The 27,970-nt window shown below is 35.2% G+C and overlaps 1 protein-coding gene across 1 annotated transcript in view; it reads left to right on the top strand.

Moving 5' to 3' along the window:
* smo (smoothened) overlaps window positions 1–20,991 on the top strand; it is a 29,093-nt gene extending 8,102 nt beyond the window's left edge. The window contains 10 exon segments of the mRNA XM_067115142.1: window positions 945–1,117; window positions 5,851–5,969; window positions 6,340–6,567; window positions 7,300–7,501; window positions 7,737–7,922; window positions 17,087–17,226; window positions 17,561–17,720; window positions 18,670–18,898; window positions 20,041–20,374; window positions 20,377–20,991. Of these exon segments, the coding sequence (XP_066971243.1) occupies window positions 945–1,117; window positions 5,851–5,969; window positions 6,340–6,567; window positions 7,300–7,501; window positions 7,737–7,922; window positions 17,087–17,226; window positions 17,561–17,720; window positions 18,670–18,898; window positions 20,041–20,374; window positions 20,377–20,855 (2,250 nt within the window). The 3' untranslated portion in view covers window positions 20,856–20,991.
* Window positions 20,992–27,970: the final 6,979 nt, after the last annotated feature.

The following is a 27,970-nucleotide window of genomic DNA, read 5'->3' as shown; positions in this document are numbered from 1 at the left end:
CAGTGTCACTGGTGCTTTGTGACAACCACTTATTAATACCAGGGCAAGGCATACAATAAACAAAGAAAATAGCAAGGAAGTAGGAAAAGGAACCCATTATTTTGTTAATACTTTGCTAGAAAATTAAGTCTAACATATATATTCTTTAACATATATATATATTTACAGCCTAAAGTTAGTCAACCTGAATGTGAACTTAAGTTCAGAAGAAAATAGTTAATGAGCTGGCCTTTCATTAACTAATTGATTTTCAGTACCAAAAAATAACAAGATACCCACATGCTATTGGTGGTAGCATTCTATTATATTCATAGCACACTGTGTTGATAGTTGAATGGATTCAGTGTTGTATTATTTGGGCGATTGACTTACCTGGAGAATACTGTTTAGGCCTAGACATAAATTTCACCTTAAAATTTTATGGGTCAGCTATACACCATGCACCATTCATAGTTAATTTTGTTTTATTACCGAGTACTGAATGTGAATGACTTCTAGTCGTAGCAATTGGCCTTATAATATTTTCATGTATTGATGGGTTCATTGAAATAAACCCACTTGTAAGTCCCTACTTTCTTCCCTACTCTTTGGGATTTATAATTAGTCAGACTTCAGAAGGGCCATTACACTGCTGCATGTATAAATATAATATCATGAATGTTTTGTATATTTTTTTATCGTAAAAACATATTTTACTAGTCCTCTTAGTCCCAACAATTAGATCTATTACATGGGGTCAGCTTTCGTAGCCCCATCAAAAATAGTTGCCAGGAGAGAAAGGCACAAAGTAACATGTGGCTAAGTGATGTGTATCTTTGAAACATATTTTTTTGTGTTGTATTGTGTTTGTATACTATAAAGTACTGTATGATGTTCTAGTGAATAATTTGTTTTTACAGTGAATTTCCTTATAGAGGTATGTGATGACTTTTTTTTCTTCACAGCTGACATACCTAATAGACTGGAGGGCAGCCAACAAATATCCCGTTCTTATTATCTTCTATGTAAACGGCTGCTTTTTGATTGCTAGCATTGGCTTTATGGTGCAGTTTCACCCTGGTGTACGAACAGATCTCACATGTCGTTCTGATGGCATGCTAAGACAGTCAGAGCCTAGGTGAGTTTTTATTTCTTCAATTTTGCAGTACGTGTTAGCTGCCAGTACTGTAGCAGGATTAATGAACATCATCACACTGGTTGTTTCATCAGAAACCTATCATTTACACTAGCTCATATTTGTGGTCCTCATGGCTCTTAATAGCCTTACTTCTCTTTGATTTAGGCTATAGGTGTAGGCAAACAGTGGGGTTGACATGAGGACATTTGGTGTACATGATGAATATGAACAATTTTGATTTGTTTTCAAAAAAAGTCTTTGTTCTACAAGAAACTCAATTTTCGTTATCTTGAGTCTTAATTTGAAGAGAAAAATTAATTGTCTCTATGGTGAAGGTAATTGAGATTGGTCCTGATTATCTGGATTTGTAATCTTGCTGTTTGATGAGTCACAAAATCCAGGAGTCGCCACTAGCCTGTGGAAGAGGGTCTTAGGAAGAGTTGCCTTAGTAGTTTACATGTCTCAAAGTTGCCCAACCAGAGAATGACTTCCTTAGGAAGTACTGCTTATATAGAGATAAGCACTTGATACGGAAGAGTGTAATCTTCAGGCATTTAGAAATGGTGTAGATATTGATTAGGGAAATCTTTTAAATATAAAGAGTCCGACCAAGATCGACCAAGATCCTTCCTTAGCGAGGTAGGAGACAAAGCTTTGCAGGATATGAAGTTAGCTAGCTGGGCTATTTCAAACAAGGAAATTAAAAATCCTTGGTTTCCAAAGAAACGACCAATCCTGAAGTTTAGTTCAGAATGTTCTTATGTAGAAATATCCCTGGGTGTGCTCTTGCCATATGGAAATATCCTTTGATCTGCATCCCATGCATCAAAAAGGCTGTCATGGCAATCTTTGGTTGGTGCTGCAGTGCAACTAGATGCAACTAGAGACCTTTTAAAGGTTTTGGGTGGCTATACATAACTAGTACCACCTGAATGCCAATTAAAGGGACAACATGAGATCTTAGGTTCTACGATCAACCTGAGTAGAGGGCTGTTATTATGTAGGTGCTGTGATTGAGAGTTGTGTTAAGAGTATCTGTGAGTTTCCAGCAGTCTGCCCAATCTCCCCTCTCCAAAAAAAACAAAAAAGAATGGCCATTTGTCAGAAATTACTTGATATCTTTACTTAGGCTGAATGTGCCACCCATCCTCTTCGAGGCCAACTTTGGGAAACTTCTGGCCACTGGTCTTTGTGTTTGACCAGAATGTCCACTAGATGATAGAGTGTTTTTATGATACTGTCCTACCAGTTGAGGGGTAAATGCTTGAATATCTGACAAGGTATCTTCAACCAGTGAGAGATATTATGAGATTTAACACCAATTCTCTTCTGACATCTTCAGAAGACTGACTCTTTGCCTGATTGGCCATACAACTGTGACTCAGGAGGTGTGGTTGCAGAGAGGCCTGCCAAAAATGGGCGCAAGGGTAAAGTTCAAATGGATCGATGAGGAAGGAGATAATCTAGTAACCTCTAATGGCAAGGACAGCTGGGACTTGAAGATTACCTCCATAAGCATAATGTGTGTCTCATGTATCCTGTAGAGGAGATAGGCCCCTTACAGTAGGTATGTTCATCAGAAAATGACTGACCCTGTGGTTGAATTCAGGATATATTTTCCCACCCAATCAACTTTAAAATTCCACTGTTGACCTGGCAAGAGTAGTGGAAGTTTAGGGGAAGCTCTGCTACCTTTGATGACATCAGAGAATGTCTTTTCAGAATATAAAGCCTGGCCATGCAAAGACGTGTTCTGGAGGCTAAATATCTTGGAACTTGTAAGCATATGTCTGGGCTAGAGGGTGTGAAGAAGTATCCTTTATGAATGATGCATACAGATCCCTGTTAAAACTAAATACACTTATAATCTTTACACTACCTTAGAAGCCACTAGTAAATGGTTGAAAACCAGAAGATATTTTCAAATGCTTGCCTCAGAAACATAAATTGATACACCTCCTAAAATGTCAGCAGACATCCAAAAAGTAGACAGCTGCCTGGTGTGGACCTGTGGATTTAGGTGGCTTATGTTGGTACTACTGCCATTCTTCTTCGGTCATCTAGATGAAAGACGTGTGTGAAACATTTGTAGACTATGATTGTGGGTCTATATATAATCGATGGGTTTGTGGAAAAAAATAGATGTATATTGGAAAGTGATTTTGTATACTTGTAATATATATGTCAACAGGTAAAAGAGCTGCATTTGAAAGCATTAAGAGTATTAGGTTAATTCAAAATATAATTCTGTGTAAGATTTAGAAGTTCAGCTGAATTGTTAACTCATTACTCCAGTTCAAGAGTAGAATGATGATAAAATATATAACCATTATGACTGTAAATATACTTAGTATTGTGTAATTTCACTATTGGATTGAAACTTTATAATTATAATAATAGTGCAATAGGAAAACAAATACAGGTACTGGTAGATTAACCCTTAAACGCCTACTGGACGTATCATACGTCGACTAAAATTGTCTGTCGGGTGCCAAGTGGACATACCACGTCCGACTACAAAAATTTCAACCGGTCAACTTTGACTCGACCGAAATGGTCGAAAACGCAATGGTAAGCTAAACCTTTACATTCTAGTAATATTCAATCATGTACCTCATTTTGCAACAAATTGGAAGTCTCTACACAATATTTCGATTTATGGTGAATTTTTGAAAAAACTTTTATCTTACGCCAGCGGTAACTTTCGACGAAAAATTTCAGAAATTCTTTTCGTCATTTTGTTGTAATTTTTGCACTGTTCTATATTAGCTGTTACATAAAGTTTTATGTATGAAAATGTCGCGCAATTTCATGTAAAATACAGCAAAATACAACCCATGGTTGTAGCTTTATCAGTTTGGAAATATTTTCATATAACCACTTAACGCAAAATTTCAACCGGTCAACTTTGACTACTGAAATGGTAAAAACACAATTGTAAGCTAAAAACTCTTACATTCTAGTAATATTCAATCATTTACCTTCATTTTGCAACCAATTGAAAGTCTCTAGCACAATATTTCGATTTATGGTGAATTTTTGAAAAAACTTTTTCCTTACGTCCAGCGTAGAAATTCTTTAAGTCACGTTGTCACAATAATGTTTGCACCATTTATATTAGTCGTTACATAAGGTTTTATATATGAAATGTGCGCAATTTCATGTAGAATACAGCAGAAAATAACTCATGGTTGTAGCTTTTATCAGTTTGGAAATATTTTCATATAAATCACAATAACTGCCAAAATTTCAACCGGTCAACTTTAACTCACCTAAATGGTCAAAAACGCAATTATAGCTAAAACTCTTACATTCTAGTAATATTCAATCATGTACCTTCATTTTGCAACAAACTGGAAGTCTCTAGACAATATTTTGATTTATGGTGAATTTCTGAAAAAAAATTTTTCTATGTGATAACCGGCCTAACATCTCAGAAATTCTTTCACCGTTGTTGTAATGTTTGCATCGTTTTACATTAGTCGTTACATAAACTTTTTATATATGAAAATGTGCGCAATTTCATGAAGAATACAACAGAAAATTGCTCTGTGGTGTAGCTTTATCAGTTTTGAAATATTTTCACATAAATCAATAACTGCTAAAATTTCAACCTTCAAGGTTAACTTTAACTTGACCGAAAATGGTAAAACGCAATTGTAAGCTAAAACTCTTACATTCTAGTAATATTCAATCATTTACCTTCAATTTGCAATAAATTGGAAGTCTCTAGCACAATATTTCCGCTTTATGGTGAATTCGAAAAAACATTTTCACTACGCTCCGCGCTGTAACTCGGCCTAACATCTCAGAAATTCTTTTCATGTTGTCGTAATATTTGGTACCGTTTTATATTAGTCGTTATAAAAGTTTTATATATGAAAATGTGTGCAATTTCATGTACAATACAACAGAAAATAACTCATGGTTGTAGCTTTTATCATTTCTGAAATATTTTCATATAAATCACGATAAATAGAAAAAATTTGACTTTCGGTCAACTTTAACTCGACCGTAAATGGTCGAAAACTGCAATTGTAAGCTAAAACACTACAGTCTAGTAATATTCAATCAATTAGCTTCATTTCTCAACAAACGGGAAGTCTCTAGCACAATATTTCGATTTATGGTGAATTTAAAAAAAACATTTTACGTCCGCCGTTATCAGTTCATGCATCATTTTTGTGATAATATTTTCTGTGTTGCTTTGATCGTTTTACAATTTTGTTATATACCAAAATCGCCGCAATTTAGTGTACAATACAAAGAAAAACAAAATAACCGTTAGCTTTAACGTTTTGCTCACAGCGCGATTTGTATAAAATTATATATGAAAAATTTTTTTTGCACTGTCATATATTTCAATATTTATATATGATAATGATATTTTTTCCATTTCTGATGGTTGCATACTAAACTTCAGGCAATGACAAAAAAAATGAGCCAAAAATGAACTCTTAATCTTAAAAACTAAGCGTGCTGTGATTTTTTGAAAAAAACTTTTTTTCCGCTTCGGCGCTAACTCAACAAACGCCGCCGGCATACGGGAGACGTTTTTGTAAATAGAGGCTCGGCGTTTAAGGGTTAATTGGTATTGTTATTGTGCAAAAGGATCAGCAGGTATTGCTCGCTCAGAAGTTTACAGCAAAATGTGTAGTGTAGGTTTATATTTTAAACTATTTTAATTTTGAAATTAAATATTCCATGTTATTTTATGTGAGATTTTTTCACAGCTCTGGTGGAAACCTATCCTGTGTTGTGGTGTTTGTGTGCATTTACTATTTTATGATGGCAGGAGGCATATGGCTTATAATATTAGCATATTCTCTTCACACTAGTTTTAAATCATACGGTAAGTTTTAATGTTTTTCTTAAAACAATGTATTTTATGATGTAACTTTTCTCAATGCAACTTTTACTATTAATATAAATTTGTTCATTGAAGTTATATTTATCAGTTATATCCTTTCAAATTTTTGTTTCATCATTACCTTGTTTGTATATTTGTTTAATAAAATATTTCAGGTTTGAACAAAGAATGCTTGAATAGCATTCAGTAAGTGTAGTGGACACTTTGATTTACTTTGCAGTGCTTCAGTTGCTGAGTGCTCAAGAGGATTAATTTTGATGTCTGATCATTTGTCTTTTTGGAGTTAGGGCTCTATCTTTGAAACATTAACTTTGTGCAGTCAGTAGTTATATAAAGTAATAATTTTTTGCAGCTGCTGGGCTGTGTGGGGATGAACTAGAACGTCGAGCTGCATATTTCCATCTTGTCTCATGGTCCTTGCCTTTGGTCCTAACCATAACTATAATGTTACTAGCTGAGATAGAAGGAGACTCCCTAGTTGGAATCTGTTTTTTGTCTCATACGTTACACGTCCGAATAGGATTTTTGCTGCTTCCTGTTGTTGTTATTGTGGCTATTGGCTGTGTCTTCCTTATACAGGGTAAGTCATTTTCATGTTACAGATTTTATGGGCACAAGAGAACATTTCTGTTATAACTGATGAAAGTCATAAGCAATAAAAACACAGCTTGGTGTTTTTTTGTTTAGTGATCTAGCTTCTGCCATGCCATGGAGTTTGTTAGTTGGGTAGACTCTTTATAATCACCACGACATACCAGTGATGTTTATTGGTTGAGGGTGAACTAGCTTACTGATAAGGTGGCTACATTCCCTTAATATTCCCTTAATATGACTTTCATAATGCAGATAGTCCCTTTCTTCTGGAGGCACCTAAGATGAAGCTGTAGGCAGTGGCATGTACATAATTACATTTCCTGCATTTAGCAATCAGCACATGTCATTTAATCATTTGAATTTCAAGATTCTGGAGGAGTTCATTTAGATGGTGAAAATACTAATAGTGAAAGGGTCATAGAGTATGGCAGAAACAGATATGATAAAAAAAGAATTTTACTTTTATGCCAGAGAACCTTTAATGACTGAAAAAAGTAAAGTGCAGTATATTTAAAAATATTGTCACTCAAAGCCTCATTTTAAAATGAGAATTTCTCTCTATTCTTCTCATTTGGCTAGCTTTTTAATTGTAGGAAAAGATCTGTATGGTATCCAAAATAATAGAGAAAACCTAAGAACAAGATATTTATATTCACTTTATGTGTACCATTTGTTGTCATTTGAATTTGTTACTGACGTGCTTTCCATGTAATTGCAGGTATGATGCGGTTAATCCGTTTGAAAATAGAATGCTTCAACATTATTAGTGACTCAGCCAACAGCAAGATTGTGGAAACCATAATTAGACTGGCAGTTCTTACTATATCTTTAGTCACCTTCACTGCTATTACTATTTATTGCCATATTTATCAGTACAAAAACCAGCATCTTTGGGACGAAGCACTACGAGAATATGTTATGTAAGTCAAAGAGAAACCAGTGTTCAAATCAGTTGTGGGTAATAGTCATTTCCAGTTTTCATAATGCTGGTCACAAAAAGGCAATTAAAGAAATTTTGAAAGTAAGCAAGAGAGTTAATAGTAAATCATGCGCTGAATGTGTTTTCATTTAGGTATAGAATAGCTTTAACTAGATGAGAAAGACTCGAAAACCATTTGCTTAACCACTTTTTACCAGGTGTTATATTCTCTTCAGGTGTGTGTCAGGTATGAGATCTGATCCTGAAGATAGCAGTGTTTCTCCAAGTTGTAAGCTAGCCCACCGACCAAATATAAATGTGCACAAGCTTCATCTCTTGGCTTTATTTGGTGCTGGAATCATCATGTCTTCATGGTGTTGGACTCGTAACACAGTGCATGCCTGGAAAAGGTTTTTGAGAAGGTTTGTATTGTATCTTCATTTATTTCTATAGGCTAAGTTCAACCCAAGAATGAGCAGTTGTGCATAGTGCCATAAGCCAGTCCATAATGAAAGTGCGAAGAGTAAAACAGTTTAACTATTTTGAGCATCCTGCTGATGCAGTGGAGAGGAATTGTACTTGGAGGAGAAGCTTTACAACGTATTGTCACCAGATCTTTACTTTGGAATGATGGCTGATGACTGTGCTATGGCATTGGACTTAAAAACATATCCGTTGCTTTATAGTGATGTACAGAAATAGACATATTAAGATATGGCTACTCTACAATGCTTTTACAAGATCAGTTATGCCTGCAGAAAAAAGGACATGCCACATGCAATATATAATAACTTTATGTGAAAAAGGTTGTATTCAAAGTTGAGGTAAATTTGAACAAATGGTATTGATTTTTGTTGTATGGCAAGAGCATGAATTTGTATATAGAATAATGATAACAGTACATGGGAACAATATTTTTATGTATATATACAGGTATGAAAGCTTGAACATTTGAAGCTTAGGTTGCAGAGTCTTTGTGTTATTAATTTAATTTTTTAACTAATTTCTTTGGATAAGCAGAATTGGAAGTAAATTTGAACTTGAAGTCATTATAATATATATAAATCAACAGAATAAATTGTAATGCATTCTTCATAATGGTAAAATATTCCAATTGTTGCAGGGTAACCAATGTTAAAGAGCATCACACCCACCCTCATGGGCTACTATTTACTCCCTATTTCGATAAGTAATATTCTATTCCTTATGATTTTGTCAGGCTCTCTTCCTAATTTGATTCCCCCATATACTGTACACTGCACTTAAAATTCGGAATGTTGTATTTTGCATGTTGATCAGGTCCATTGGAATTTAAGCTTTGGGATGTTTATCATTAACATAACAGCAATGTATTTTTTAGTCATTACCGTAGAATTGTCATTTTCCATAAGTAATACAAAACTTTATGTCCATAGACACTAGGGAGTTATGGCCACCTGTGTGCTTGTGCTTCAGCTACAAAGTGTCCTTTATAGTGAACTATGAGTTGCAGTACATTCTGCCTTTTACTTTTCATCCATTCCTTATGATCTTTCTGCCTATCTATCAACTTCATCTCAGTCTTCCTGCAGTTATCACTGTTCACGTAAGAACAAATACTATCAGGTAAACTGTAAATTTAGAAATGGGACTTATTAATCTTATTTAACTACTATACTATAAAAACGTTATGTGTTAAACATAATGAGCCTCTTCTGTTGTTGGATGTGAATAGCACAGTGTTGTGTCCAAGATATACATTGTAATATATTCTTTTGCCTTTAAATTTCCTCTACTTACAGTTTTCCTTTTATAGTAACATGTTACATAAGTGTTTATGTAAATAGTTCAACTTACATTAGATTGTTGCAATCTGGTGCATAGGCTATTTACTGCCTTACCCATCTGACTGCTAATTTGTGGGCTAATATCCTGCTGATGAGGAGAGACACAGCCCTCTCCAAAGTGGCTCGGTCTGTTGATGTGGATTCCTTGTCATCCTTGAGGAATGGCAATATTCTGGACTCCCAGCTGCTTTTCCCAGAGATCAGTTGGATGCAGCTGTCGACAGGCGTTGAGCCGACAATAATGATCATCTCATCCAACAAGCAGTGAGTAAAGCAGCAGCCCCTACTCATCTGAATGTCCCAAGGCAGAATCTGCAGCTTCCTCCCAAGAAGCCTATAAGACCTCCTTCTATGATCAACACTTCTCAACCTGAGTCATCACTAAAGAAGCCTTCCTGAGAATGTCTTTCAGTCATGGTGGCAGATGTCCCTCGGGTAGGGTATCTACTACCTTTCGACTTTGCTCCCCCTCTCTCCGATCGTCCTCTCCCTCACCTCACTTAACCCAGGGCTCTCCAAAACACCTAGCTCTCCAAGAAGAAGTGAGGAAGATGATGGGGAAGGGAGCTGTAGAGCAAGTAAGGCATCCTTCCCCAGGGTTCTACAGCTGAGTCTTCCTAGCCCCCAAGGCAACTGGCGATTGGAGGCTGGTGATAGACCTATCAACATTTAACCTCTTTATCAGAAATACGAGGTTCAAGATGAAGACTCCTCGAACAGTCATGGCAGCCATCAGAGACAATGACTTCATGATGACCATAGATTTGAAGGATGCTTACTTCCAGATCCGTAGTCATCCCTCCTCCCGAAAGTTCCTTCGCTTCAGTCTCAGAGAACTAAGTAGTCTCACTTGAGCCCCATACAAACCACTGCGTCGGTCATTGGACAGGAACTTGACCCTCAAGATGGTTTTCCTTCTAACCTTGCTTCTTCGAAAAGAGTGGCCGAACTCCGTGGCCTAGTTTTTGATGCTAAACATACCAGGGGTTGGAAGTCAGCAGCGTTCGAATTTGTCCCAAAATTCGTGGCTAAGACTCAAAACCCCTTGGTTCATGATGACAGGTTTACCTTTTCCATCCCTTCCCTTGGGGATTTCATTAACGATGATCCAGATGAATTGCTCCTTTGCTCTGTCAGAGCACTGTGTTGTTATCTAAAAAGGACTTGACATCTCAGACCGGGATGCCAAAGACTTTTTGTTAGCTCAGGCCAGATCAAGAAAGAAGTGTCCAAGAATACTATTTCGTTTTGGCTTCGTGAAGTGATTAGGCATGCCTACTCCTCATCATCATTTTCCACTGCTAATACTGTGCATGCAAGAGCACATGGCATTAGAGGACTAAGCTCCTTCTTGGCATTCAAGAAGAACTTATCTGTTCATATCCTGAATGCTGGTTCTTGGGAGCCAAACCACGTTCACTTCCTTATACCTGAGGGACATTGCCCACAGGTCCTTCAACGCTTTTTCCTTGGGTCTGGTGGTGGCTGCTCCACAAGTTGCGTAGCTCATTCAGCGCCCCTAGCAGGACAGTTTTGTATCTTGCTTAAGATGATGGTATGAAAGTGAGGATGATTGAGATAACTGGTCTCTTTTCCTTCCCCCCTTTTTTTCCTTTCTTCTCTACCTACGGGTGGTAAGAAGGTAGTTCCATCATAAGCTGGAACGGGCCAGACACAGGTGAGCGAAGTAGCCTTACTGTTGGTTTGTTTTTATTCTACATGAATATACCTAGCAGTAGCAAACCCTTTCTCTCTCTGGCAAGGAGAGAGAGGAATAACAAACACGTATAGGTGGCTGCCTTAGTTTGTTATGTGAACAGATATAGCTCTTTAAGTTCCTCTAATGCAATGAATTTCTGCATTGGACTTGGCCCAGTAATCTGACTGTTGGATGCCCATATATCTAACAGGTCAGAGGCTTAGGTCTCCTTCCTTTGAATTCTCTTATTCGGGAAGTAAGACTGGCTGTGCTGAACTTCCAGTCGGTTCAGGATTCTCTTATCTCCCACCAAGAATGAGTCTGTCATAATGTAAGACCCAGGTTTGTTCTGCGTATGAACAAATAACAAATTTAGATTAATTTGTATTTTTCATAGCTAACAAACCTGCGGTCTTAACCTTTACTGCCCACCTCTAGCCACCCCTCTTTCAGTTAACAATGGGCTGGAAGAAAACTAAGACATCATGGGGTTGAGATCCGGTTACTGGCCACTTCCCATCTCATCTCCGTGTGGATGCCAGATGCCACCAGTTCCTTGCATAAACAATTATTGTTTTTATTTTTACCGGTTTTCCAGCTGGCGCCAGAAGATTTGTCCTAATGTTAAAACCATAGGTTTGTTAGCTATGAAAAATACCAATTAATTTAAATTTGCTATATTTTATCAAAATTCATAGGGTAATTCTTTCGTGTTTGAAGTTATTTAATTTCTTATTATATGGGAATTTTATATTTATACAGTTACTTCTTTAACTTGAGTATTTTGAAACCAGTACTTCTTTAACTCTGAGTATTTTGAGACCAGTACACATTGTCATTACCATTGTTGATTATTTATCATTTGTACCATATGATATAAATATAAACAGAACTTCAGGTAAGACAATCATTCCATAATCACATAACTGTGGTGATTGTGCAAGAAATAATACAAGTAATTGATGTAGATCTCATTGAGCTTCAGGTACCAATAATAATTCTAGTTTAAAGATCACAAGTAACAGGTGAAGAAATTTGGAGAAAAAGTTTAAATTTTTGGTTAAGAAGTTGGAAGTTGGGCTAACAGTAATGTCTCAGATTAACTTTTCTAAATTTCTTTGTATTACTGCCTATAATATAATATCTCTTTAGTGAATATAATGAATCTCTGTAGTGAAAATACTGTAAAAGATTTGCAAGTTGTATTGACCCATGCAAATTTGATTTTATCATCACCCCATTCCCTATATAGCTTGATTTTGTCCATGAAGTACCTGTAAGTTCCATAGTTATTTCTCATAATAAGGCTGGTTCTTCTTGGACTTAGAATAATTTACAAGTTCAGTAGTGGTCAGGGTGTAACAGATTACATTACAAGTTTACCAGAATGGTAAGGGGTAAGGATAAAATATGTTTTGTTACTATGCTGTGTAGGGTATGTTCATTTTCTTGGTGTTTGTTCAGATGTGCATCAAGCAGAACATGATTTTTGATGTCTTGGTCTGTTTTGGCATAGATGGGGCCACCAAATATCAGTGGTCTTTAGAATTTCCAAGTCACTGTCTTTCTAGCGTGGTAGCAAGGAATGTCCATGCCATTGCCATTGCCATTTCCCCTTCATCATTACCTCATGTACTTATAGATTTTTGTCATTTCCGTAAAGGTCGTAGTAAATGTTATTGACCAATACTAGAGCATCCCAGCTAATTGGCAGCATGTTATGAGAAACTATGTATGGGTAACAGCTTCCTGAATGTAGGCACAGGTAATGATGTACTTAAACTAGGCACAGGTAATGATGTACTTAAACTATTCAGGACACTGATTATGCCTATAAAGACAAAGATTCAAGTTTGTATGTTTCATATAGACCTCTGTTGTGATGCCAGTACTGGTTTGTGAGACTGAGATATAGCAAAAGGGGAGCCTCCCTTCAATGCTAAATTCATGGGCATCACCAGTGTGATGGCATCATTATTTTTTAAAAAAGTAATCATTCAAAGTGGGTACAGTAATTTACTTTTCCTAATAATACACGTTATATTGTGAACCACCTTTGAAAGAAATCGTTCTCGGCCATCTTTGCTTCACATGTACAGGAGGTAGTGTATGCTACTCATTTCATAAAGTGGCAGTACTCATATTCTGTTCTGGTGTCATTTTTAACTGCCCAGTACCTTTTGTTACAAGACTTTGAAATGGCCTTCCTAAGAATGTTCACATGTTCTCTGACAATATCTTTGAAGTGAAGTTTATGCGTTGTAGGGTTTTATCCTTATGTGGGTTTTTTTGCCTTTGATTATATGCTATTTTGATATGTATACTGTATTTACTTTTCCTTTCTTCCCATGCCTAACAGGGTAGTGGGCTTTTTTACATGTTATGCATAAACACACATATGTTTTGAAAATCGATACTAATGTTTACAGAGTTACCTTTTTTCATTTGCTTACTTGTTCTTACATACATTTTAGTAAGAATTTGATGCCATGCCTATCCTTGATGTTATACTGAATTGATATTTGCAGTTTTCTTAAATTTGTGAAGCATTTTAGTTTATTAAAAAGATAAAGCAGCATTTTAACCTGAATTTGTTGAACTATTAAATTGAGGAATGAAAAGGTGAAAGATATTTGAAATTTATGCAATACATATATTTTGGTATAAGTAAATACAGTATGTAAATTTTGATTATGTTGAAGTTAACAAGAAACTGATTATGTATTAATAAAAAAGATTTATCCTGTATTACGTACGTGTACTTGAAAAGCAATTAATAATATTTTTGATGGTACTATTATAATCCAAAATTTATTGAATTAAAATTTTACTGAGTTAAGGAGTGAGCTAGAATGAAATACCCTATTTGAGAATTGCTAGGTAGTTTTTGTAGAAGTTGAACCACATGTTTTTCCTTGCAGAAATTTTGATTACTAATATTAAGTGAAGAAGAAATGATGAATTAAACAACTCTTATTATTTAAACAGGTAATGAATTTACATAATTTATGATATTGTACCAAGCTGGCTATCTACTTTAGAAGGGAGTATTTAAGAAGAATCAACTCGGAGAAAGTAGAGAAAGATATTTAACATTATATTTTGTTGGAACAATATCCTGCATCCAGTTTAGAATTTTTGATTGTTGTGACAAATTACAGCTAAAATTGGAAGCTTAGACAAAAACTTACAGGTAGAATATTTTTTAGATTGAACAGTGAATACATTATCTTCTAATCAGAAGGGTAGGATGCTGAAAAATATAGTTGGAAGAACTTAACCCTTTACTTGAAGCCTATTTATAAAAAGCGTCCCCGTATACGTAGCGTTCGATGAGTTAAGCGCCCGAAGCGGAAAAAAGTTTTTCAAAAAATCACCTGGCAACAGTTTTAAGATTAAGAGTTCGTTTTTGGCTCATTTTTTTGTCATTGCCTGAAGTTTAGTATGCAACCATCAGAAATGAAAAAATATCATTATCATATGTAAATATTTGGAATATATGACAGCGAAAAAAAACTCGTATATAATTGTATACAAATCGCGCTGTAAGCAAAGCGGTTAAAATAATGACTTAATTTTTTTAGTTGTATTGTACACTAAATTGCGATGATTTTGGTATATAACAAATTTTAAAACGATCAAAGCAACACAGAAAATATTATCACAAAATGATGCATGAATTCATGTAGCGCGGACGTAAAATTTTTTTCAAAAATTCACCATAAATCGAAATATTGTGCTAGAGACTTCCCGTTTGTTTGAAAAAATGAAGCTAATTGATTGAATATTACTAGACTGTAAGTGTTTTAGCTTACAATTGCAGTTTTTCGACCATTTCGGTCGAGTTAAAGTTGACAAAGTCAATTTTTCTATATCATGATTTATATAAAATATTTCAAAACTGATAAAAGCTACAACCATGAGTTATTTTTGTTGTATTGTAAATGTAATTGCGCACATTTTCATATATAAAACTTTATGTAATGACTAATATAAAACGATGCAAAATATTACGACGAGACGAAAGAATTTCTGAGATGTTAGGCTGAGTTACGCGCAAGCGTAAGAAAATGTTTTTAAAAAATTCACCATAAATCGAAATATTGTGCTAGAGACTTCCAATTTATTGCAAAATGAAAGTAAACAATTGAATATTACTAGAATGTTGAGTTTTAACACAATTGCGTTTTTGACCATTTGATCGAGTTAAAATTGACTGAAGGTTGAAATTTTGGCAGTTATCGTGATTTATGCGAAAATATTTCAAAACTGATAAAAGCTACAACCATGAGCTAATTTCTGTTGTATTCTACATGAAATTGCACATTTTCATATATAAGTTTATGTAACGACTAATGTAAAGCGATGAAACATTCACGACAACTTGAAAGAATTTCTGAGATGTTCGGCTGAGTTACACGTGGCATGAGCGTAAAGAAAAATTTTTTTTCAGAAATTCACCATAAATCGAAATATTGTGCTGAGACTTCCAGTTTGTTGCAAAATGAAGGTACATGATTGAATATTACTAGAATGTAAGAGTTTTAGCTTATAATTAGCGTTTTACATTTCGGTCGAGTTTAAGTTGACCGGTTGAAATTGGCGATTATCGTGATTTATATGAAAAATATGTCAAAACTGATAAAAGCTACAACCATGAGTTATTTTCTGTTGTATTCTACATGAAATTGCACACATTTCCATATATAAAACTTTATGTAATGACTAATATAAAACAGTGCAAACAGTATTCACGACAACGTGTGAAAAATTTCTGGCGGATGTAAGGAAAAAATTTTTTCAAAAATTCACCATAAATCGAAATATTGTGCTAGAGACTTCCAATTGGTTTGCAAAATGAAGGTAAATGATTGAATATTACTAGAATGTAAGAGTTTTAGCTTACAATTGCATTTTTACCATTTGGTCGAGTCAAAGTTGACGAAGTTAAGTACAGCAGTTATAATTGATTTATATGAAAATATTTCAAAACTGATAAAAGCTTCAACCATGAGTTATTTTCTGTTGTATTGTACACGAAATTGCGCACATTTTCATATATAAAACTTTTATGTAACGGCAAATATAGAACGATTGCCAAAGAATTACGACAAAGGTAGCAAAGAATTTCCTGAAATTTTAAATGGGATTACGTATTGAATCAAAAAAAGTTTTTCAAAATTATATAAATCGAAATATTGTGCTAGGAACTCCAATTTGTTGCAAAATGAAGGTGCATATAGTTGAATATTACTAGAATATAGAGTTTTAACTACGATTGCATTTTTAAAACCATTGATTGATTAAAGTTAGACGAGTTGAAATTTTTAGTAGTCGGCGTTTGCTATGTCGCTGGCATTAAACAGACGGTACCGATTGAGCGTTTGCTACCATCCATGAAGCGTTTGGGGTTAATTGATGGGTGCACTTATCTGTGATTATTGCTGAACTTCATCCAGTCATTTTTGGAGAACTAGAATATTATTAGGGCTATGGTCTGATGCTAAAGAGATTTCGTATCAGTTCCATTAATTGCATAGCATAAAGTAAGTGGCAGTAATAGTTTTAATGAGGCCCTTAACAGCTTTTCTTGTCTATGAGTTGGATAATCATCAGAATACTTTTTGAAATGTAACTGTGACTTTCAACTTCTTTAGTCAGATTTGAATGTGGACTAAGGCTTATAGTCTATGAAATATTTTTAAACTTGGGTATTCCAGTGGGCCTGTCTTGCATGACCCAACCTTGCTTGGCAGCAGTATTGCCCTTGAGAGCTCAAAATCTTTACCTCACCTTTTTATAAATGTCTCTTTAGATTTATTCCTCCTGGTTGTGTATATATATCCTCTGTTGTTTTGACTTATAAATTGCTACTTTGTATGTATATTTTATCTCTTCTTATGTTACATATGTAAAAATTATGTGCAGTAGTATCATTTCTGTTGACTATAGATTTATCTCATTACATTACTGTACTGTCCTAAAGAAGATATAACAGTGTTTTCAGCTTGCAAGGTGTTAAGAATATTTTATTTTAAAGTTTAATTTTGTATGCTTTCAGAGTGGCTGGTGTGTCTTCAGAGGAACCTTTGCGTTTGTCTAAGCACAAGGTCATAGCACAAGCTTTTGCTAAGCGTCATGATCTTAATACAGCTGGAAGACTGTCAATTAGTTTGCACTCACTGCATGCAGATCCTATTGGTAATAAAGATTATCTTATTAGCTCTGTTACAATACTGATTATAGTTTGGAGTTACTTCATTTGACCTTCAAGTTTCTGAGTTCTATTCCTCTAAAGTTTTTTGTCAAACAATGTTATTCAAAAAAATAACATTTTTATTTTGTCATATGATACATCATAGCAATAAGCATACATAGTGTAATTTTTTCACAGCTTATGTTTTGTGACTTGGTTAATATATTTATCAAACAAAGTTTGCATCATTTGAAAAGAATAATGTTGAAGGGGAGAACTTCACCTTGCATGTCTTCTCTATCGATAGTATTGGATATTGATAATAGAGTATCATTTCAGGTTTGAATTTTGACATGAACAGTGCAACATCTGGTGATTTGTCTTCAGCATGGGCAACTGCTATACCTCATTTGATGGCAAGGCGTGGAGCAGTAGTTGGGTCTGCAGCTCTTGGATTACGTAGAAACTCAGTTGACTCAGAATATAGCATAAGTAGGAGGTGAGGTTAATGTTCTTCACAGAAATAGTCCTTTGCGACAAAACCTTTTATCGACACCTCCATTAATTGATTTGTTGTATTGGGTATGCAGCTCTATTAATGCATAATATTTTTAGGTTTATGTATAGTCCATTCTTTTCCTCACTCTGAACTAATAGAATTAGTGTAAGTAGTGTTTAAATTATAGAAGTCACTTGTTGATTTTGTTAGCATTAAGTTTGCCTCTAGAGTCCTGTAAGTTGCAATGCAACATTAATATTCTGAACTGAACTAAACACTAGTTATGTTTTGTTTGTATTATTAAGTTGCTTGATGAAACCATTTGACACACTGCTAGGGTCACTAGGCTTGCCTGAAGTTTATCCTAAATGAGACTTGAAAATGAAATATGGTGAAGTAAACTACTAAGTGAGAAGCAGTTTAAGAGAACAAATGAAAGTACATTGATTGGCTAGAGATTATCTGGTGTCACAACTACCAGGGTCACTGATACCTAAAGTGAAAGTACAAGGTGAAAAACAATGCATCAGGGGCTGAAGGGATGCTGTAAAAACTTCAGTGCCATCTACAGTCACTCATGGCTGGCACTCAAAAAGCACCCCGCAGGTTTTGTTATTTTAATGACTATAGAGAAGACTTGGCTCATTAAACTGCTATACAACAGTGATACATGTTTTAATTCACTGATAGGTTTTATAGATAGTTTTTGAAGTACCATGTGAAAAGTTTTTGTTCCTATGATTGTTGATTAATGATGTGACTGCTCAGAAAGGTACCATACTGGATGCTGAAAAAAGTGCACATAGTGATAAATGAGCCTTTAAGTTTTCTATGTACATCTTATTTTTAAAGTGTTGAAGTTCCACAAAGTATTTATGTAATTGAATTTCATTGAGAAATTGCCCAAATAATTGAATTGGTCCCCTTTTTCTCCTTTCCCTCCTAATAGGTTTTCTATTGAATCAGGACACAATAATCGCAGTTCCCGACGGCATTCTTTAGATTCCCAGATGTCATTTCATGTCTCTGATGCAGAAAGATTAGCAGCCCTTCACACTGCAGCAAGGTTTGGTCGACGCAAAAGACGAGACTGGTTTAATCTTAGGCGCAGTCGCCGTGCTAATGCTTGGGATAGAAGGAGTTCAAATACATCTGATGATAGTAACCTTGGCTCCATGGTAAATACCTTTTTGTTTTATTTATTTATGTTTTTAAATATTGCAAAATTGAGTAGTTTATTATGTTTTGGTTTGTGATTTTTCACAGGAGAGATGAATTTGAATAATGCTGATATAGAGAGCAGAATGGCAACTGCTCTAAATGATTAGGCAAAGGTTGTAGTTTTCTGTAGGCTACAGAGGGGTTGCTTCAGATTTTATGGCCAATTATATGGTCGCAACTTGTGCTTACAGTTAGTACACCTGTTAGAATTAGAAGTACTGTAGCATGTTGTTTTAAATTTATTACATTATGACATTAAAAAACTAGTTAAATAAGGGCAGTAGAAACACTTTTTTCATGAGAGGCATTGTGTGGAATAACAGCATTAAGGGTTTTTTATAGCTTTGATGGTAACCAGTAGCATAAGGCGCAAAGCCTGTAACACCGTCTCCCTTGCCCAGATAATCCTCCTCCTTTTTTTTCAAAAATATGCAACAAATTGGCTGTACATTTGTATTTCTTAAAGTTGTAGAGCAATATTTTTTTTCTTAGAAAACTTAGCTCATTTCCTCCACAGAGTTTTCTGTCATTGTATTTATTTAACCTAGGTATAGTTCAGAGCTTCAGTTGATGGTCTATTGTCCTGTGTTGTTATTATTAATAATAATAGTATTATTATTTTGACAATGCACAAAAAGCACCTAGATGAGATGAATGACATGAATGACCATAATACACTATCCTGCATCGTCTGGTGAAAAGACTGTAAGGGAGTATTACTGATGGACACGTAAACCATTTTCTTAGCTACTCATTACTTAAGTTATGAAATGTGAGCTGCTGCCCTGAGCACATTGTAGAATGCCAAAGTTATCCATACAAAAAACTTTTGTTCATGTTTGCATTTTAGCTCTTCACAATAAATTCTTTGTGCCAGGAATAAAACTGCAGTGTTTTTTTTAAGTAGTAGGGTTTATTTATTTTTTAATGTGAATAAAACTGGTCATTTGTGAGTTAGTTCAGTGTTTTCTTGTGGGTATAAACAAACTTGTACTAACACAATAAGTTGATCTTGACCAAAGACAGACAGAAATATGAAGTCTGTATGATAGCACTGTAACATCTTATCAAAGTTTCCTTTTTTTCCTACTATTTACAGATTCTACCAGCAATCACTATCAATCAAGATACTTTATTTGCTAACATGATGAAACGCCTTAACATCAGTTCTGATGAACCTACACGGTCTGAAAGAGGAGCACCATCAGCCCCCTCAGCTAAGTCGGTGAATATGCCTCTCCCAGGCCAGACTGCTTTGGAATCAGAAGATGAGTTTGGAACAGATAATCATGCATGTGCAGACAATGACTCAGTTTCGCAAACTGTTTTGAACAATGTTCTTAAAAGTGCTGATTTAAAGCAACAAAGTGAAATGTACAGGCAGAAATCAAATGAAAGGGTATCGTACAGTCCGATTTGCATTTGTGGTAGAGTTAGAATGGCAACATTAACACACAAGTTAATAAATCAAGTATTGGCATTCAGACTTCCCTTACAGAATGTTCCAGTTCAAAACCGATTATGGTAAGCAAATCTGTACAAGTATCTTCACCTATGCTTATGAGAGCAAGTTATGGGTGTCAGACACATTCGCTATCAAATAGCAATAGTAGCCTAGATCACAATTATAGGACACATGAAAGCAGTAAGAAAATAACTGAAACTAGCTTCACTAACCAAAGAAAATCACAAAATGGCGAAAGGCCTGGAACACCAATGACAAAGCTAACAAAGAAACTTAATGTGAGTGGGGACAAGGCAACTGAAAACAGTAATAAGAATGTTAATAATAGTTACGGATCACATAAGCGAAATATAAGTGCCAAATGTGCAAGTGGTCATGGAAGGAGACGGCGAAGTAGAGAAGGTTCCGAGATTATGACTGTTATAGATATTGGGGAAGGAAGTGATTAAAGTTATCCTGGAAGGTACTGTAGTTTTAAGAAATTGGTAATAGTGAGATAGTGGACATGCTCTTCGTGGTATTGAGTGAGTTAAATTGCTTCTGCAGGTTTGAAGCAAACCTTGACCACATCCTTATTACTCTTTTTGAATAGTCTCAGGTAATGAGTAAGTTTAAGCCATAATTTTGTGAATGCTGCTATGTTGTGAACGTTTATATTTTTCATGATTTTATCTTTTTAAGGTACCGAGTGTGATGTAAAATTGTATAATGTTATGATGATGTATGACATAGGATATTGAGATCCTTGCAGCTGTGAACTACTGTAGACTTTTAACCAGACCAAGAAGTTCAACTTCATATTCTTACTTGTGCAGGTCAAGAAGGTACAGTTTTTGCTGAAATGTAAGTGAAAGTTGCAATATTTTATAAATAATACTTGGAAATATAAGGTAAAAGATTGTGTAATGTTTTTGAGTGTATAATTACCAATGATTTGTTTTTAAGGATTAGGGTTGTGAAAATTAGAAAAGACATCTAAAAAAATTATTCTGATAGGTGGGCAGAAATCAGAGAAAACAGATATATAGGACCAAAGGCATTGCACCTAGGTCTCAAGCAGTGGTGCAAAGTACCTTTAGTAATGCTGACGATGCAACACTGATGTTTAATCAGTGTAATTAAGTGGTACCATATCTTATGAATCGGTACCATCAGTGTTCATTATATTGTACAGTACAGTACTGTAAGTTTGATATATTTGAATGTTAATTTGGTGTTACACCTTTATTTTGGCCTTATAGTGGGCTAATGCCATCAGTTCACTTCATGTGGTCTCCCTCGATTTGGGACCACCTTGACGTGGTGAGGGGGCTCTTGAACCCCAGGAATTGGTCCCCGGGTTTGAGTCCAAGAGTTCCATATACCATTCTGTATTTCTTTGAATTAATTTTTGTGGAATTTTCTGCTTTTGCTAAAATTTATTGGACCTGATAAACAGGAAAAGATATCATAACTGGGATTGGGTTTATATCTGAAGCTAAATAGTTGGAACTGTGGTAGGACCATCAACTGCCCGATAATGTTCAGACCTGAGAGATATCAGGTGGAACTATTCTTTAAGACTGGACCATGGATTCCAGGGGGGTGTCTGGTTCTAGGGATAGGACTCTCGGCATTCTATCCGGTTTGCCCATGATGTGATTAAGGTGGGGACAATTGTATTCTTGTAATACAGTCCTAGCAAGCGGGTTTGGCTTACACTTGGGTCACTAATCATGTTGTGCCATCCCCCTGTGGGGTAGGGTAGGGGGCGGACATTTGGGAGTCGGTTCTCACTTGTGCCATTGGTGAAAGAATAAACTCTATGAAAGGCTGATGATATCTTTTTAAGGTTTTCAGGTTTAATTTTTTTCCCTCCCCTCAATCTTTATGACAAGTCATTATAAGGATTTGAGTACCTCTGGACCTTTTGATGGTAGCGACTCAGGCACAGTTGATGACCGCTGGAACCTCCTATGACAACCTTTCTTTAGAAAAATCAAAACAAAATCAAAATGTAATTACACTGGAACCTTATACTCCAGTACAAAACAAGTCCCAAAAGAAGTAAATATCATCTTGACCCAACCTTGACTCACTTCGACTCCCTCTTTGGGAGTGGAAGTTGGTCAAGGACCTTAGAAACAGAATGGAAAATTTCAGCCCTAAAGTTGGAAAACTACCCATTAAACGGACATTCAGCACAGAAATGTCGTTTAGACAGATAAGAGAAAATATTTGGCTTCTAGAAGCCACAACAAAGAGTCAGTCTGAGGACTATATGTCTATAACAACAATAGATAATACAAAAGTAAAAATTAAAAATATGACAGTATGAACAGTATTCAGGGTACCATTGTGTTCCCTGGAGAACAGGGCGAACCACCAAAAAGAATATTCTCTGGACTCTCTTAAAAAAAGATATCCCAGAGTACAAGATTGTGAGGATATACAGTAATACACTGTGTGAACAAAAAAATAAGAAAATGTTAAACATCACGAAAATAAAATTTGAGGGTCAAGATCTACCTGAAAAATAAGTTTAGGTCAAAACAGAGAATAAAGACACTATAATCCTGAAAGCCACTACAGTGTCAAAACTGTAGTAAATATGGCATGCAAAAAAAATATTGTCAAAATGAACCTGTATGTGTATGGATCTGAAGAACATGCCACACAATGGAATTGCAGCAAACCAAAATGTATCAATCAGGGCAGAATCATCATGCAAGATCCAAAGAATGCATGTATTACATGTACAAACACGGAATTGAAATGTTGCAAGAAGAAACAGGAATGCCTATTAGAGAGGCTAAATTAGAAACCTGAAAGTGAGAGGAATTCAAGACCCTGTAAGAAACTTACATATGCCTTAACAACAAGAACTAATAATGAATCAAAATACATGCAGACAGAAGTAACAAATTGCAGCCCAATAAATCTCAAGAAGAAAATAGTGCTTTACAAAAAAAAAAAAAAAAATGGTGAAGAATCAAGAAACAGGCACAAAGGATATGGGTAACATTTTATCCAACTCTTTTGAAATGTTAATGCAAATAGCACAAGATGATGATACTACTACAGAAGAAACAGAGGCAAGTCATGATGGAGTGGAAATTTAAGATAAAAAAAGGCCTTTGGAGAGAACACCACCCAAAACAAAAAAAACAACTACAATTAGAGCAACATCGGTTCAACCAAAGACAAAGGATATAAAGAAAGAACAAAAACAAGCCAAGAATATACCTTTATCTCCTAAAAGTAATAGTAAAACCTATGGATACAGATATCCAAAACACTGAAGTTAAAGATGATAATGATTATGTCAAGGGAGAAGAGATTACTCCAACACCAATAATTGGTTCAAGAGCAAATGAAACAAGGAATGTACATGAAAACACATGTGGATGTAATGATTGCTTTGCAGAGTTGTGCAATAACAAAAACTTAAAAGATTGTTTAACAAACATGTTAAGAAATTTTATGAAATATAGAAAAAAAGAAACCACAGATTATGTGAATGTCCAAAATATAACCTGCAGCAATTATTAAATTTTGGAAAGAGAACAGTAAAAGAAATTTTATCAGAATCTTCAACATTCTCAGTAATATCCATTTTAATGTTCATGAGGAGCTGTGATTTAATTGATAAAATATAAAAAGTAAATAATAGAAATACAAAAACTTAATGAATTTTAAAACAAAATTTAAAAATTTGTCATAATTTATTTTGATTTTAGTATACCTTTTTAGTGAGTATGTACGGAAACATGAGTATAAATGTATTTATTGTATTAGTGTGTACCAGTATGAGAGTGTATGCCTTTGTGCAGCTTTTAATTTAATTTTCAGTCATTCATCACCATATCGAATGACCTATTTGGTCCCAGTGCTAGGCTTCTAGCCTAGACCTGTCATTTCATCCAAATCCTTTGGGCCAGCCCTGTGAGAGCTGATAATCAGCTGAGTGGTCTGGTTAAACTTTTTTAATAATAATAATTTAATAATAACTTCATGTGGTAACTGTAGGCATTACTAGAGGGTGTTGCAGCATATCTCGGTCCCTAGCTGTTCCCACTTTTTAGCCTTTCTCTTTGCATCTGTTCTCCAGTCTTGTTGTCTTTTCTCTCTCAAGTATCATTTCCTAATGCAACCGAACGGTTTTCTCCTAGTACTTCATCTCCTTTTTTTTCTGGATCTCTTTATCTTGCGGCCCAATCACTCCAACTCCCTCTTTTCACTGTCTTAAGCACTGAATGGCTAAAAGCTCCCCATTGTTTGTCTTGACAGCCTCAGTTTCATAAATGAATCACCTTAATTTTGTTGTTATACCTTCCTCCACTTGTACAATTGCTACTGTAGTTTGAATTCATATTTGCCCCGGTTAGAGGGTAAATCGTCCTGAAAATTGTTACTTTTTATGACCTTCACATTTTACTATGATTTGTGGGGAAGACTTCTCAATCATATTTTAAAGACTCTACTAACAGGGTTTTCAGTAACCTTGTAATGAGTATTCGTGTTGGTCGTCATTGCTATAAAAAAGATCATAGATGTAATTTTGACAAAAAATTAATCTTGCAAAAAAAGTTGATGCGCTAGTAGGCACTGTGTAGAAAAGGTAGGGGTAGTCGTGATCAGATTTTTTATCAGTCGAAAAAAGCCCTTCATAATTTCTCATTTACCACTTCAGAAAATTAAAGTTAGGTATCACTTTTAAAGATGAGAAAATCTTTCAACTCACGGCTGTGGTTCCATTTAATGGTGATGCTTATGTTGCTGTTAATAGCAGATAACCAAATGTGTTCTTAAACAGCTAAAATTTTTGCGCAGTTCAAGTCAGAACATTTCATCCTTTCATAACTTTTGATATTTTTCTGCCCTGTTTTTCTTTCCTTATTCTTTCAGGATTGCCTACTGAATGACAACTGCAACATTAATTTGGCACGTCATCATTTAAAAAAGAAGGAGAGTGAACTTAGTAAGTGTTCTTAAGACTAGAAGGGGATGGTAGACAACAAACCAGTTCACCAACACACCTCAGGTACCTGACATGATTGCATCAAGTGAAAGATTAAATGTTGAGCTTTGTAAGTTAATGTTTTCATTCTTTACAAACTTATCCGTAAGCTGTTTGGAAAATTTTGTATACTTAAGTTACATCCTTAGTAATGCCCAAAAAAGGGGGAGTCACCTGTGATTATGGTTGATATTGCAAACTACCTCAGTAATGTTTGTGGGACTGAAGGAACAGTGATATGGGTTGCTGTTCACTGAAGAAAGGGAGATATTGGTTTTGAAAAACAAGTATTTATCTCAATTAATGATTTTGCTGTTCATGATCTTCAGTTCCTTATGTAGTTCAGAATTCTCTCAATTTGCAACAGTCAAAGGAATTGGGTCAACATCTCATTGAAAATGATTCAGACAAACCTGAGTGCTGCAGGTTATCAATATTTGTTCAACCCACAGTGACTTCATGCTCAGTATTGCCGAGGTGGTGTGCACATTCCAAATAAAAGAGGCTGTGCATAATCACATACTGTAGTGATTACGCCTTGCCTTAAAGCAGGACCTTACTGCCTCCAACAACTCCTAAGCTTGTTTCAAAAGCTCAGTCATTGGGGAACATTAAGACAAACATCAGATTGGATGGAAATAATAAAATATTTCACTCAAGGCATGAATAACATATAGACAAAAAAAAGTGTCAGTCAAATGTTAAATGGGACAGTGTTTGGTGTTTCTTGGCCATTCTTTACAGGGTCCTGTTTTTCAACAGTTATTGTATTTCATGAATGTATTCTTGTTAATATTTGTTGTGGATAACACACATCTTGGTAGCAAAGTCTATGACAATGGATTCTGTGTTTAATGGAAATTCAAGTGTAAATTTTGGTTGAATGGGTGTATCGACCAAGACCAGGTTTGTGACAAAGGCCACTTGATGCCATTTTGAAATTAAGAATGCTTTGATGTATTAGGTATGACAAAGTCATCAACACACTTGAAAATGTGTAAAATATCTTCTTTACCAGGTACTTTTGCCAAGCATACATTTATAATTTTTAGCACAGCTGATGCAAATGGTGTGATTTTATTTGATTTATATATGCAGTTAAGATTACCAAGCCAACCACCGAGGCATTTTAAGTAATTCAGTGCCTCGGACGGTGAAAAGAGGGAGTTGGAGTGGTTGGACAGCAATGTAGAGACCCAGAAAATAAAGGTAAAATTCAAGGATCTAAAGATGGAGTCTTCCCCAAAGTTGCACTAACAAGTAATAGTGATGCAATTTGGAAGTTGGAAAGTAAAGTAAGCAAAAGTCTGTTTTGTTTATCCTTGTATTTTTAGTTTCTGGTTTGACATTTGAGTAATTCTGATTGTCTTCAGGTGTAACCTGCAATCTTGATCTGGAGTTAATAATTTGATTCACTAGGATTGTCTTTGAGTTAATCTACCAGAAATGATTCAGTTTTGTCTGGTCACTTGTTATAATGACATTGTAGAGCCATGTAATTTTTTTTTATATAGTTTTGGTCCTTTTTATCAAGTTCTTATAGGGAATGCTTTTATGTTGCTGTGATTTATTTTCATCTTAAAATATTTTCAGTTGTAATTCTTTGTGTGAATTTCCAGCATGTGTAGATAACTTTACAGGCTTTTGCTTCAAGATTTTTTGTTGTTACATTGTTCTTTCAAGATTCATTACTTTTTAGTATTGGGGTAAAATTTTCTGGTTCCATTTGTAGTTTTTTTACAGAAAGGTCATTGGCACTTAACACTTTTAGTTCCATTTTGATTTCATAGATGGTTGTACTTATTTGTCTCTTGTAAAGGAACTGAATTTTAATTTGACCTGGTAGTAAGCACCATGTAAATCGTTGACTACCCTACATAGTTGCTTGCACACTTAATCTGCAACACACACACACACACACACACACACACACACACACACACACACACACACACACACACACACACACACACACACTCTCTCTCTCTCTCTCTCTCTCTCTCTCTCTCTCTCTCTCTCTCTCTCTCTCTGTGATTTAGTATTGTGCTTTTTGTCCCTTAAATTTAATGTATGTCATTTGGGGAGGGGGCATTTTATTTCCTACTCATTCTTTCTATGGTATGTTGTATACGAGGTTTTGCCGTCATAATTTGTAGAGAACCCAGGAACATGGTTGAAAATTTTTTCTGGTGAAATTAATTTTACTCTCATTCTCCTATGTGGTATGTTCTGTGTGTGTGATTTTTTAGTCAATTAATTTGAAGGGAATCTAAGAACATGTTTGCAAATGTTTCCTCAGTCTTTTTAGTTACATAACATTCTGTACCATGCAACTGACATTAATTTGGCATGTTTACATTAAGTAGATTTCTGATTTATTTATTGCAGTCTTCCATCAGCCAGTTATTGTATTGGTGAGTGTGTGTTTTCATGGGCAACTGGAAAATTTTCTTAGCTTTACAGATTCCCCCCCCCCCAACTTTTCCTGGAGAGACATATCTGTTATATAAATCAAAATGAAGAGCACTAACTTTAGGATTCTTATGCATTCCTCATCCCTCTTGT

Source organism: Macrobrachium rosenbergii, chromosome 2, assembly GCF_040412425.1.
Source record: "Macrobrachium rosenbergii isolate ZJJX-2024 chromosome 2, ASM4041242v1, whole genome shotgun sequence".
NCBI classification, from domain to species: domain Eukaryota; kingdom Metazoa; phylum Arthropoda; class Malacostraca; order Decapoda; family Palaemonidae; genus Macrobrachium; species Macrobrachium rosenbergii.
The sequence above is the reverse complement of the archived record's forward strand: the minus strand, read 5'-3'. Positions and strand labels throughout refer to the sequence as shown.